The 14,427-nt window shown below is 45.5% G+C and overlaps 1 protein-coding gene across 2 annotated transcripts in view; it reads left to right on the top strand.

Annotated features, from left to right (window-relative positions):
- Nucleotides 1–14,427, top strand: part of PRKCA (protein kinase C alpha) — a 404,971-nt gene that overhangs the window by 269,672 nt on the left and 120,872 nt on the right. For both annotated transcript variants that reach the window (XM_042967753.1, XM_042967754.1), the window contains 2 exons: nt 6,868–6,979; nt 10,417–10,545. In XM_042967753.1, the coding sequence (XP_042823687.1) occupies nt 6,868–6,979; nt 10,417–10,545 (241 nt within the window). The remainder of the gene's footprint in view (nt 1–6,867; nt 6,980–10,416; nt 10,546–14,427) is intronic.

The raw sequence follows: 14,427 nt of genomic DNA, 5'->3' as shown, positions 1-14,427 counted from the left end.
ACCTCCGGCCAAAAGGCTGCCATTATTTTACTCGGCAAATTAAAAGGGCATTTGAAATGATGGCTGTTCAACTGTAAACATCAAAAAGCATCATTGATTGCCTGCCAATGGGTGTATAGGGAGCTTTAGCCCCTCTGGAGGTTTCACATTACACATTGGAGGACTCCAGCCTTGAAGGCCACCGCTTAAAGCGTACCTTGAGGGGTGCCTGGGTGGCTTACTTGGTTAAGCATCCAACTCCTGGTTTCAGCTCTGGTCATGATCTCATGTTCGTGGGTTCCAACTCTGCATTGGGCTCTGCCCTGACAATGCAGAGCCTGCTTGGGATTCTCCTCCAGCCCCCTCCCCCCCCCCCCAAGACCTCCCCTGCTCGCTCACTCGCTCTCTCAAGTAAATATTAAAAAAAAAAAAAAAAAAAAAAACAACTTCCCTTGAGCACACCTTCTAGATGGTTATAGCTAACACAACAAGAAGGCATCCAGGACACTTAAGGCCTCATCAGTATCAAAATTTTGTGCAGCATAGACCCATGGGTTTATTTTCAGCCCATTGCATAATGGTGGTGGTGATTTTGACAAAAGACTGACAAGTCCTGGTAGAAATGTGGAACAATGTCTCCAAGGAAAGCTAATTAAGTTTTAAGTTGCTGTATTATAAAAACTAAGATGTGAGAAACAGACCACAGATGCTTTCAGTAGAACTTGAAATTTTCATTTGTTACTCTTTTCTAAGAGGTCTAGATTTAGATTTGCGGGTTAGACTTCATTTGTGCCTATGAAAATTGGTTCAGTCAGAAACTTCTTTTTTCTCCCTCGAACTGCGTCTACAACAGAAACAGCAGAGCTGAATGGCTCCCCCTTTCATTATAACATAATGTCAGGCTTCTGACATGTGACAGTAGGTTTCATACTCTACTTAATGAGAGGCTGCCAGTGTCTAGAGAAGTCGAAAGTAAGATTATATGTATTGCATTAAGTGGGGGAAATTTTAGTAACTTTGTAATAGTGAAGGCCTGGAGTATACCCGCCATTTGTGTGTCTGTTGGGGGCGGGGGGGGGGGGTTGTCTAAGTAAGGTCAGACTCAACCATAAGTAATATGTAGGATTCCTTTATCTCCAATCCTCAGGTGCATAGTGGTAAAAATAAGCTTTTGTGAAGACCTTAGTACACATTCACTGAAGGCTCAGCATGCGTGAGACAAATGGTTTTAGAGGAAAATAAGACAGGTGACTGTATCCAGGTGGCTTTGCAGTCCTAGAGGCCTGTTTCTTTTCCCTTTTTGCTGGGGTCCCCAGGGAGCTTGGATATAATACTAAAAATTCTTGCCTTGGTTCTGATCCAGCTGCAAATTCAACAGTGAGCTTGAGGGCCTCTCGGACTTCGTCCTGTCCTCTGCGTGTATGTCTGGGATGTGCTTGTGTGTGTGATACAATGAGGAAAAAAATGAAAGAGGAGGTAAAGTAATAACCCCATAAGCAGCAGAATCTGTAAGTGGCATATTAAAGACTGAAATCACACGTTCTGGAAGGCCAGTGGAAAGAGGAAAATTGTGACTGGTGTTCATGTCTGGGGAGGCTTCCCGGAAGGAGGAAGCAGCTTAGTGATTTGCCATTTTGGGGGTTTGGGCCTGAGATGGTTAGGTTAGGCCAGGAGGGAGCGGCGAAAACAACACGAGACAAGCCTGGGTTACATGCACCCCCAGAAGCCCACAACTTACCTTTCAAGGCCCACGACCCCCCCGCTGCCACCGTCACTTGGGGGGGCCCCCGGTTATCCTCCACCCTGAAATCCTTTTGATTTGAAAATCTGGTCAGAAAGGTTTGGAAACAGCACATGGTTTCTTTGCTTTGAGAAAAGCATTCTGATTCTGGTTTTCCAATAAATCTTTCGACTCCCCCTCCCACCACCCTGTCACGAGATCCAGTGGGTTATGTATTTGGTGGATAGCAATATACGCTCCTTTGCTGGTGGTCTACTTGAATTCGTGGTATTTACCCAGCAAACAGTACTGTATTCCCCATTCGGTACACGGTGTATTTGGTTCATAAGCTGTACAATAAAAATACACATATTGGAGGGGCACCTGGGTGGCTCAGTTGGTTAAGCATCTGACTTTGGCTCAGGTCACGATCTCTTGGTTTGTGAATTTGAGCCCTGTGTCAGGCTCCGTGCTGACAGCTCAGAGCCTGGAGCCTGCTTCGGATTCTGTGTCTCCCTCTCTCTCCGCCCCTCCCCCACTCATGCTTGCGCTCTCTCTCTCTCTCAAAAATAAACATTAAAAAAATACATGCATTGGAATTATGCATGTAAGATCTGGTGAAACCCTGAAGTCTATAGTTAATGCCACTTAGCGTCCCAGGCCTGGTTTTCCTAACATATTGTGGTTATATACGATGTTATCACTGGGGAAAGCTGGGTGAAGCGTATATGGGAACAACCTGTACTATTTTTACAGACTGCTGTGAGTCTTAAATTGTTTCAAAATAAAAATTAATAGTTTTTCTTTCTAAAAACAAGACTGAATCAGAGATCGTCCAACCTGGTTAACTTTCATTTTAGCTGTGGCCTCCCTCCCCCAACCCTCAGCAGCCCACGGGCATCTCCTGACACCTGTAGGGCCCCGTGAAATACCAACTCCAAAGTGATGACACAATCCCTTCAGATTCCCGATGAGGAAATCAGAGCCCAAAGAAGTCAGGCACACCACTAGCCAGCAGCCATGGATAGGAACAGAAAGAACCTGAGAGCTTTTTAGGACAGCTGTTCTCTGTAAATCATCGTAAGTCATGGCTCTTTAGCTAACAGTGTGGTTTCTTTTGTCAGAGGAGGTGAGATTAATTCAACTGGAAATGAGTGTCCGTGCTCCTGCATTCCATTTCCGTGGAGGGAGAGATGAACTGTCCTTATGGGCAAAGCAGTACACAGTCGGGTTGGGTTGGAGGGTGGTTTCACAGTTTACCACCGCGGGTCACTTGCCTGGGAAGGCCGGTCTGGGGCAGAGGACAGGAACCCAGGACCCCAGAGAAAGTCTCCTGCCTTCTTGCCAACTTGGCTTCCGTCCCAACCACCTGTGAGCCCCAAAGTTGATCAGCTTTCCTCTTGCTCTCTTCCCATTCTGGCCCACGTCCACTATTACTGGAAAACCTTGGGCATCTTGGAGTTTCCTTCTAAGGATAGTATAACTGTAATAATCTTGTATTTGTCTAGGGATTTTCAGGTTGCAAAGCCCTCACTCATGTTCCGTAAGGTAAGCCCCACCCCCAGACTACGACACAGGCAGACTGGCTTTATTTCTGCTTTATAAATGCGTGACATGGCTTGTCCAAGGTTGGAATTTGTATCAAGACTCAAGTCAGAACACAGGTCTCCAGAATCCTGGTAAATGCTCTTTTTGTAGGAGAGGTCTTGGTCATTTGTAAAACACTTGCACGCACTTGATGATCAACGAACAGGTTGACAGTTATCACTGTCGTTATCATAGACCTGATCTTTGGCCACTCATGATTTTGGAGTGTGAGGACTCCCAAGACTTGGTCATCCTCCACTCTTCTACAGAAGGTGGAAGTGATGGTTTCCTCTCTTCCTACACCTCCAAACGGTTAGAGCCTAAAGATGCCATTTGGGGACCAGATGAGTAGGACTTAGATTTTCCTGAAAAGTGAAGCAAGTTGCCTGTGTGCCACATCAACAGAGATCTGAGTGACAACCGACTGGCAGGACAGCCGCCCTGGAGCTGCCTGACACACCCAGGCTCCAGAGGGCTGTGCGTGAGCTGCCGTGCCTTATTTAGTGCCTGCTGTTGATGCCTTCCTTCTGCAGGGAGAACTGCCTGATTCCTTTCCTCTAGCACCCTGTTTGCCCTCCACGTGGTGGGACGTAACCTTTACTGTCAACATGAGAACTTTTAATTGATCCTGACATTGTTCTGTGCCCTTGACGTTCTGCCTAACATCTGGGAGATTGGAGAAATGGTGGGATGCTCTGACGGAGGAAGGCTAAGCCCATACTTGGGACCATATTCACAGCTACTATTTGTTAAGGAAAATAGTCTCTCAAGGATGGCATTGATCTTTCACACCCTAAGAGACATTTAGAAAGTAAACTAATGATCTACCTCAATATTGCTAATCATCTGCACACACCTGTACCTAGCACCTATTAGGCACTTACTAGATCTTTACGAAATGACCTTCTAAAGGCCCTCAGTCTTTATGTGCCTGCCAACATTAGGATCACCTGAAGGATTTGTCGAACCATGAACCTTGAGGCCTCACGTAGAGAGTTTCTGATTCATTCAGTATGGAGAAGGGCTAAATAATTTCTGACAAGTTCCAGGTGATGCTGGTGCCTTGTGAAGACCATATTTTGAAAACCATGATCTGAAGCAGAGGCAGGCAAAGTTTTTTGTTGTGTTTTGTTGTGTTTTGTTTTGTTTTGTAAGGGCCAGATAGCTAACATTTTAGGCTTTGTAGCCATGTTTTAGGCTTTGTGGGCTCTGTCACAACTACTTAACTTGGCCATGGTAGCCACAGAAAATATATAAATGAGTGAGCATGGCCGTGTTCTAATAAAACTTTATTTACAAAACAGGTAGTAGGCTTGTTTTAAAAAATGTGTTGAAAATATAAAACTTTGAAACTATGTTAAGATCCTGGATGGATTTTTTCAAAGCTCTTGGATGGGAATCAGTGTTAAAGATGCAAACGTTGGTCGGATCCTATCTGAGCCCTTCCCTGGCCACGTGACTTTGAAGGTCACTAATGCCTCTGCAGACTGAAGATAATAATACAGTGAAAAATGAAATGTTAACATGTATCAAGTCTGGTGCTTGCATGTTTAGTGTAATATTCTTTATAAGATTCTGCGTGATTGAAATATTCTAGAATTTTAAGTTTTATGACTTTAAAAAGTAATTATGGTTGATGCTTGAACAACATAGATTTGAACTGCATGAATCCACATATACATAGATTTTGTATTACTTTCTCTTCTGTTTTTCTTAACATTTTTTTTCTTCTAGTTTCATTACAAGACTACAGTATATATGACCTATAGCATACAAAATATGTGTTAATCGACTATTTTATGTTCCTGGTAAAGCTTCCAGTCAACTGTAGGCTATTAGTAGTTAAGTTTGGGAGGAGTCAAAGTTATACATGGATTTTCAACTGTGGGGAAGTGGGTGTCGATACCCCTAACTCCCTCCTCCCCCCCGCATTGTTCAAGGGTCAGCTGTGTAATTCATTGGCATATGTGGCCTAGATTTTAGACTCTAAAGTCAACCAAAAGATAAGTCATCTCATAGAATCAAAATCACCTTTGGAATTCCCTCAAGTCACCACCAGCATCTAGGCTTTTAGAAAGTCAAAAGCCAAGAGTATCTTTCTTTCGTGTATACACAGCACTAGACTAACGGGATAAGTCAAGCTTACCTTGTCTGCAGTGGAGCTGTTGACCTCGTGCCCATCCCCAAAACCTTGTTCCTCTTTTGTCTTCTCTTAATTCAGTCAATGGCAGCTCTGTAGTTACAGCTGATTGGGCCACCAAAAATGATTCAGGAGGAGGAATTCAACAAGGAAGTGCCCTGATAAACAGACTTGAGTATGAATTTTTTTTTTTAATGTTTGTTTATTTTTGAGAGAGAGCAGGGGAGGGGCAGAGAGAGAGGGAGACACAGAATCCAGAGCACTGTCAGCACAGAGCCTGATGCGGGGCTTAAACTCACAAACCGCGAGATCGTGATCTGAGCCGAAGTCAGGTGCTCAACCGACTGAGCCACCCAGGTGCCCCTGAAATTTTTTTTAATATTTCAAGTAGGACATGAAAGTCTTTCTGCTCAACCCTCTACGTTTGCATATTAGTAATGGAGGTCCAAGAAGCAGAGGCGCTAATCTACCCAGATAGACCCACCCAAGCATTTAACAAGACTGACTTGTCTTCGTAACAGCTCTGTAAGATAGGTACTGTTAATTTCCCAGTTTGCAGTTGTGGAGGAAATGATATTTGTCCGAGGTCCCGCTTCTCGGGGGTAGTCACCCTGGAACTGAACCCAAGCCGTCTGACTGCAGGGCCCATGCTCTTTACTTACTCTACTAGGCTGTATATAATGTTTAGTTCCTTATCTGCTATCTGTCTATGGATTGAGGAACAGAAAGGCTATTTGAGAGAAAGCTGTTTTGTACCTTCAGTAATTTATATGTTATGCTAGGGAAAGTAATGAGGTGGCAGCAGGGGGCCACGGGGAGTATACTTTCAGTGCATTTCCAATTTTCACCTGATTACCTTGGAGCTTCCCTGTGCAAATGCATATAATGTTACGGGAAATAGTGCAGAAGCAGGAAGATGGCTCTGTTGGTTTGGGTGCATATCTGGTCTTAATATTGTACTTCTAGAAAACTCGCCCAAAAGGAGATCACCCATACTCCATTAAGCAGATCCAGGATCATTCCGTTCAGCTTCACAAATACACCCTGATTTTGTATCTACCTTGTGCTGCAGCCTGTGCTAGGCGCGAGAGACCCAGCAATAAATACCATGGCATCTAAAACACTGTGCTTGCCCTCCAGCACTATTATGATTCTAGGTCCTAAGGTGGTAACATTGGTGAAAACCCTGGTGTGTGGAAATTACACCCCATAAAGAAAGGAAACATGGGTATTTCTTATATGGCTCAAAGTGGGCAGCTCATAAAAACTCAACGTGGCAAAGTCACCACCACCCGTACAATTATCCCAGAGAATGGTGCACAGTCTGGTTCTATTGAACCTCGACGTGGGGAGGGGAAGAGGCAGGGCCTGAACTTGGCTTAGTCCAAAAATGTGTTTCTTTCATGACTGGACTGAACAATGCGCTTCTTCTCCCCACCAGGACCCCAGGAGCAAGCACAAGTTTAAAATCCACACTTATGGAAGCCCCACCTTCTGTGATCACTGTGGGTCATTGCTGTATGGACTTATCCATCAAGGGATGAAATGTGACAGTAAGTAAGTTTTCTTTTCCACTAGATGAGGTGAGGCTCTGCCGTGTACGTGCAGGGTTTGCAGAGCACTTCGGGTTTAGTAACTTTTCAACACAAACTCATCAATAAAAAAACCCTATTCGGGGGCACCTCGGTGGCTCAGTCGGTTAAGTGTCCGACTTCAGCTCGGGTCATGATCTCACCATTCATGAGTTCGAGCCCTGCGTCGAGCTCTGTGCTGACAGCTGGGAGCCTGGAGCCTGCTTCGGATTCTGTGTCTCCCTCCCTCTCTGCCTCTCCCCGGCTCATGCTCGCTCGTTCTCTCTCTCAAAAATAAACAAACATTTAAAAAGATTTTTTTGAATAAATAAAAAGAACCCGTTCAAATACATACCACACCAGAAAAGTATAGGATCGCTCCACTGTCAGTGTTCTGATTTATTAAACTACTTACTTGCCTGATTGTGAACCCCCCCCACACACACACACACAAAGAACACCCGATTTATAAATGAAGTTAGTACTGTCACAGTCTTTTGTGTGGAAATCTTCCATCACTGTAAAATGCAGGCTACTCAAACCCCAAAGCAAATGCCATGTGTTGAAGGTAGACTCCCCCACCTCCAGATTCCACATTTGGTTAGGCTTCACGATAAGCTAAGCAACCCTAGTCATTATCTTCCTGTGTCTCTAATTAGTGGGTGGACTGTGGAAAAATCCAGTAGGCTCTCCTTAAAACTGAAACTACAATGAAAATAAAAACCAGACATCTTAAGTTTGCTCACCCTGCACGTTCATGGACAGATCAAGTTTCTGTCAGTCCGGTTAGAGATGGAGTCACGAAGACCATGGACAAGGCATCAGCCCCCCTGCATTCTCCTTTTTTGCCCTGCATGTATTGTCATCAAGCACCAGGTAGAAGGAAAACAACTATGGAAACTCTTTGTTTTGATCATTCTTAGGAGATTCTCCAGGCCGTTTATCTGTTTCAATAATGGTTTCTACTTTTAGGACACAAAAAGGTAATTACCGAACCTGTTTTTCTGGTAGACAGGAGAGTGTTGGGGAAACATCAATATATTGCCATTCATTAAATGTTGCTATTATGGCCAAAAGCTTTGTGTGTCCTGCATGGAACGAAGGCGGTATATATACAAATCAAGGTTAAGTGAACATTATAGAACAGATGGATGGTTTCTCAGCACATGGGGGTTCTTCACCTTAGAGAGCTGTCAAATTTAATAGCCTAAACAAAACCTTTGTGATGATCCAGACCAGTGGTTTTCTGTGTTTTGAGAAACCCTGGGATTCCAAAGACATGGTTTTTCAGGGATTCTGCGAATGTGAATTCTAAGTGCATTTGTAAATACACTCCTAAGTATTTTAAAACTTGGAACAAGAGTGAACACTTCATTCAGTGTGTTACACACTCAAGCTTGACAAGTTGGAGATGATGGTGGAGACCGTGTTCTGCCAGCTTTACTCACAGGGCTGAGCGTGCAGCCAAGTTTCTGCTGCCGAATCCACTTAACCGAAGAGCCAACCCGGTTGTATGTTGTCGAACGACATTTACCATCTCTACATATGCTTCTGTTCTGAGTCTGGATTTGGGGCTGCGGGACAACTTTAACAAAGCACAGAAGTAAGTGCCCTGTCAGGGCTGAACCGAGACAGCTGGTTTCACGGTTCTGTTTGGACCAGGGGGCTCTATAGGTTATCCACGAATGTCCTTATACCAAATAAATGGTATCAATTTGAATTTGTTAACTAGGCTTATGCTAATGAAGGAACACTCATCTAGTTTATATGTTGGGATACTGCTTAAGATTTTGTTGGAAAAATGGGTCCCGCTACTAAAAAATCTTGAAAGCCGCTGAACTGGGCCAGTGCTTTTGTTTGGTTTTGTTTTGTGGTCAGCTCTTTTCCTTGGAGTCGTATGGCTTCTGGGGCCTGTGCTCCTTCCTCAAGGGAAGCCAAGAAGCTCACGGGTGCCAGGACCCTAACACCTCCCTTAACTTCCGCAGAGAAGGTATCTCTTTCTGTGCCTCACACGTCGTAGGGTTACAATACTGTGTGCAATTCTGCTTGGTAGGGGAACGACCTTAGCAACCACTGTCCAGAGCAGCCACTTGGTTTGCAGAGTAGGAAATGGGATCAGACGGAACACTTGAGTTTTCCAAGATCTCAAAGCTGCTAATGGGGGAGTCAAGACAGGGATACAACCCAGGGCACTTTTGCGTCCCTGTTGTGCCTGTCCTTTGCAGAGAGGCTGGTGTTTATTTCTTCCAAGTTACAATTCTGCCCAAGCACTTACAGATAGGATGTGGTTAATACAAGTCCGATGGATAGCACACCTTTTCAGAAGCGTTTCTATTGGCTGCCTCAAGGTGCTTGATTCTGAATGGTTAGCTTCAGAAATAGAAACCTAAACAGAATTCACGTTTGTGAATCGGCTGATTGTCCTTTCCTCATTTGTGACCATTATCCTCCTTTCCGCCTTGAATTATAGCAAATCTATGTTATTTGCGATGCTTTTTGCAATTTACCTCACCATGTTAAACACTCAAAATGAAACGAACACGAAGGCTCCACCTTGAATGCTACGGAAGAGCCTCGTAGCATCCCGTTGGGGGCGTGTGAGGAGTCCAGTGGCCATCGCTCCTCTTGGCAGCCTGAAGGGACAAGGACGATAGAGCTGGAACACCTACACAGGCACTCATGTTTGCGTTCAGCACACAGGATTCTCTCCAGAGTTTCTTTGGTTCACGGCACTAAGACTGATCTTTTTATTCCTCCCTATCTCACCCACGTAATGTCAGCTGGTAAGGAATGGCTCAGCATGCCAAGCGTGTATTTGTTTTACTTAGAATAATATTTAAATACTTGAAGACAGGTTTAAAATCTCAAATACAAGTTCTTTAAAAAAAAAAAAAAAAAAGAATGCAACGTACCGAAGCCTTCTCAGAGATACAGAGTTAACTAAGGCAAGAAATTTTCCAAACTTCCTGTACTCGCCCCACGGACTCATATTCTTGCTGAGTGGTCAGCTCAGAAAGGCATAAGAAATTATTTGGCAAAGAATATCCTCTGTTTAAAATGTGCATATAATTTGCCTCTGCGTGCATGAAATACTAAGCAGTCTGTGCTTTGTATGCATTTACCTGTGTGCGTTCTGTACAGTGTTAAATATCTGAAGCATCCACAGACGAGCAGGCAGGGGTATTTTGCTTCAGTTAAGACTGGACAAATATGGCACGGGTATTTTAAGGATATTGTCACACGGAGCCTGTGTGGTAAGGGACATCTGCTAACAGTTCTTGGTGTCACCAAAAACATTATAGCAAAGTATCGAGTTAGAGGGTAGCTCATTTTCACTTGTGCTCATACAGCAAAACACTGAGGAGGTGATGGTTTGAGCCCATATGTCCAGCCTTACCCTTTGCTTTCTTGATTCACAGCCTGTGATATGAACGTGCACAAGCAGTGTGTGATCAATGTCCCCAGCCTCTGTGGGATGGACCACACAGAGAAGAGGGGCCGGATCTACCTGAAGGCTGAGGTCACCGATGAAAAGCTCCACGTCACAGGTAAGGCATGCTCGTGGAGGTGTGAGGCATGCGCAGCTTCTCCGAGGGCGTTGGGGTCAAGGTCAAGAGGGTCCGTCACCGCCTCGGAGCTGGTCAGACTCCGAGCCACCGATTTCCCATGAACACGCCTCCCCAGAGACCACACTGTGTGCCGACTTCCCAGCTGCTCCAGTGCCTTAGAGTCAGAACTGCCGTGGAGACGGAGGTGCTCTGACGGCACGGCCTGTGTACCGTCCCCCGGTGACAGGGGGACAAGGAAGCCAATTAAACAAAATGCCGTCGGTGGGAGTGCACCAGGGTGGGGGGAGATGGGTGGATGATCCAGATGTGTAATGGCCTCAGGCTGCGGTGACCCGATCAGCCCACCCTCATGAGGACACCAACAGGAAACAGGAAACAGCCATCACGTTATCGAGTTACGCTTCCTCTGCATCAGGTGCTAAGAACTTCACCGTAGATCGTTGATTTAGTCCTCTCAACCACCCGCACAGTGGCCTCATTTCCCAGAAGAGGAAACCGAGGCAGAGAGAGATGAGAAATTGGGAATGTCACAGAGCAGGTGAGGAGCCAGGGTGGAACTGTGCCATTTCGACTCCAGACCCCCTGCTTCTCCTTGTGGCACCAAGGGTGCCACCTGTAATCAGTGCAGTCGGGGGACCAGGATTCCCCGCCCACGGCCCAGAACATTCCCTCCCCGGGGCTGTGTCTGTGTGGGCTGTGCCAAAGCATGGCCTTTCCTTTGGTTTCCCACCAAATCCACTCTGGGTATCTCCACAAGATACCCAGAAACAAGTTGTCCTAGAGACTTGTTGGCCCGGGACTCATCATGTGTCCTCAGACACTTGGCCGATCTTTTCTGTGGTCCACTCCGTGTCGATTTATGGTTTTACGGTCCAAGTCAGCCTTCTGCCTTGTTTCTGTGTCCTTGGGGTTCCCTCGTGTGCTACCATACCCTCTCTTTTCTCTCCCAGGGGTGTTCGTTTTCATTTGAATAGCGAAGGTATTACGTTTCCATTTGTATTTAGAAAGTTTAAGCTATCAAACAAATGGAAAGACCGTGTTGTTATTTATTTGTAAATAACGGAAGGTACTGTAGAAGGAGAACTGGCAGGGTCCCTTGAAGGGGGTGGAGGGTGGGGAGAGGAGGAGCTCCAGAGGAAGCTCTCTGCTGAAAACATCCTCACGTATTTCTTAGTTTGAAAAATAATCCACCTCTCTACCCAGTGCTGCCCCCTCAGGTAAGAATTTAGAGAAAAATCAAAAGATGTTGAGGTGCTAAGAAAGGGTCAACACGCTTCGCCTCTGGGGTCACCTTGTGAAACAAACCAAACGTCGCTAAGGGTCAAGACCGATTTATGAATCACATCCTTGTCATGGGCACACAATCTCTTTTGACCTTTTGGTTTTAGGGACGTTCCTTCGTTTTCTCAGACCATTGCTTTGCACCCTCGCCTCTGGGGCCGCGGCTCTCACCTCCGTTTCCCTTTGATTGGACTGGCGCTGCTGGTGGGGTCCACTCTGCCCTCTGGGCTCGCGGCCAGCGCCCCTCTGGCCTTGAGGGCACCAGTGCTGTCTGCCCGGAGGAAGTGAGGCTCCTTGGGGGCCATGAGAGTGTCCCCCGGTGACAGAGGGACAGGGGCCATGCCTTGGGGGCCATGAGAATGTCGGTACCGTCACACCTTTACCCTTGCTCTTTTTTCTACTGAGGCTCTTGCCTCGTCGAAGTCATGTGCTGGGAGCAGGGAGTGTGCAGTTTGGGAGAAAATGACCATAAAGCAGTGCGTGGTAAGGGATTCAGAAGCATAATGTAGACTGCCTATTGGCTAAACATTTCAGTGTTTTTCCTTCACTTTATAAAGCTACTGCTGTTGGCAATATAATAGACATCGCAGGTGAACAGTCGGAGCCTAATTGTGAGGTGCACAGCCCACTGTGAGACCGGAATGCCGGGGCAGGGTTTTTAAGTGTTCAGCTCTCATTCATCCTGTTTCCGAATACAGCAAAGCACCCTGCACACTGCACCTGCCCCATGCCTTCTCCTGGCATAAAAGCAGCAACCATGTGGTGCTGCCCGGGTTTTCCGCAGTCTACTCTGAGCCTTGAGAGGCTTGCACGTGTAAAACTGCACCGAGGGGCACAGATGCCTGGCTAGAGTGGCACAGGGTACAGAAGAGAAAGGTCAGGTCCCATCCTGCAGGGTCAGCAAGGAGTGTGGTCCTAGGGCTCCCACACTAACTGCCCCACCATTGCCTACAGTTGAACCTGATTCACAACTGTAAGATCATCTTAGGAGACAACACCCTTCATTGAGTTACACTTTTCACGCAGGAAAGCCAACGAGCGTAGCTTACGGCAACAATCTAAGTCAAGTCTCTTGAGAATTAGTCTAAAATGTTTTGCCTAGATCTAGCTCTAGGAATGTGAATCCAGCAATGGCTTCATAATAATGGCAACAGCAGCTAATGTGAGTGGTGCCCACAAAGGAGGTACTTCCTTTTTTTTTTTAATTTGAGAGAGAGAAAGTGGTAGAGAGGGGCAGAGGGAGGGAGGGAGGGAGGGAGAGAGAGAGAGAGAGAGAGAGAGAGAGAGAATATCTCAAGCAGGCTCCACACTCAGCACAGAGCCCAAAGCAGGGCTCAATCCTTATGACCCTGGGATCATGACCTGAGCTGAAGTCAGGAGTCAGACGCTCAACCAGCTGAGCCCATCAGTGCCAAAGGGCCATTTTCTAAGCACCTGGCATAGTTAAATTCTACGAACCTGTGTGGAAGTTTACTTTCTTACCCTTACTTTATAGATGAAGGTACAAAAAAATTAAGTGACTCATGCCAAGTAGGTGGTAAATTTAGTAGTTAAGTGTTTAATTGCTAGAAGTAGATTTCAACGATAGTATCAGTAAGAATTGGAACCTCGTCTTAATTCTGGCTGCTATAGTAAATACTATAGACTAGGTGGCTTAAACAACAAACATTTCTTTAGCACGGCTCTGGAAGCCGGGAAGTCCAAGATCAAGGTTCTTGGTGAGGATTCTTATTTTGGTTTGTAGATGATTGTCTAGCTATGTCCTCACTTGGGAGTGGAAAGAGAGAGGAAGTAAGCTCTTTGGTGTGTCTTCTTATAAGAGCACCAATCCCATCAGCAGTGAGGTCCCTGCTGTCATGACTTCATTATTTCCCCAAGGCCCCATATTCAAGCAGTTAGGGGTTCCCATCACCTTAGGGGTTAAGGATTCAACATATGAATTCTGGGGGGACACATAATTCATAGCATATCTACTTTTTTTAAATATGGTTATCATTTATGTCAAGGAAACCTAATCCTAAGTAGGAAAAGCCCCAAACTCAAGGAACTAAGTAATAATCATTTGCCCAGAACTTTTAATTTAGAGTAATTTGAGATTTCCAGAATCAGAGTTAACCTTAATGTAATGAGAACACAAAAAAAAACATAAGTAGAGCTTACCGTCCAAATGCAAAGAAAATAAAAATTCCAGTAGTACAGGGTTCCCTTCACCTAGTCCCCTTCTGCCATATTAACGTTCTTCTGTGACCATAGTTGAAGCATCAAAGTAGACACTTTTTAATTTTTATTATTTTTTGGATATTATTTTTGAGAGAGCATGAGCAAGGGAGGAACAGAGAGAGAGGGAGACACAGAATCTGAAGCAGGCTTCAGGCTCCACACTGTCAGCACAGTGCCTGACGCGGGGCCCGAACCCACGAACCGTGAGATCATGACCCGAGCTGCAGTCAGACGCTTATCTGACTGAGCCACCCAGACACCCCAGTAGACATGTTTTTAAATAGTACCTGATAAACTTCTAGAAAACAGGTGCCTGTGTAGCTGTAGTTAGTCACTAGAAATTGCTTTAAAAAGAGCCAA

Source organism: Panthera tigris, chromosome E1 (genome assembly GCF_018350195.1).
Source record: "Panthera tigris isolate Pti1 chromosome E1, P.tigris_Pti1_mat1.1, whole genome shotgun sequence".
Taxonomy (NCBI): domain Eukaryota; kingdom Metazoa; phylum Chordata; class Mammalia; order Carnivora; family Felidae; genus Panthera; species Panthera tigris.
The sequence above is the reverse complement of the archived record's forward strand: the minus strand, read 5'-3'. Positions and strand labels throughout refer to the sequence as shown.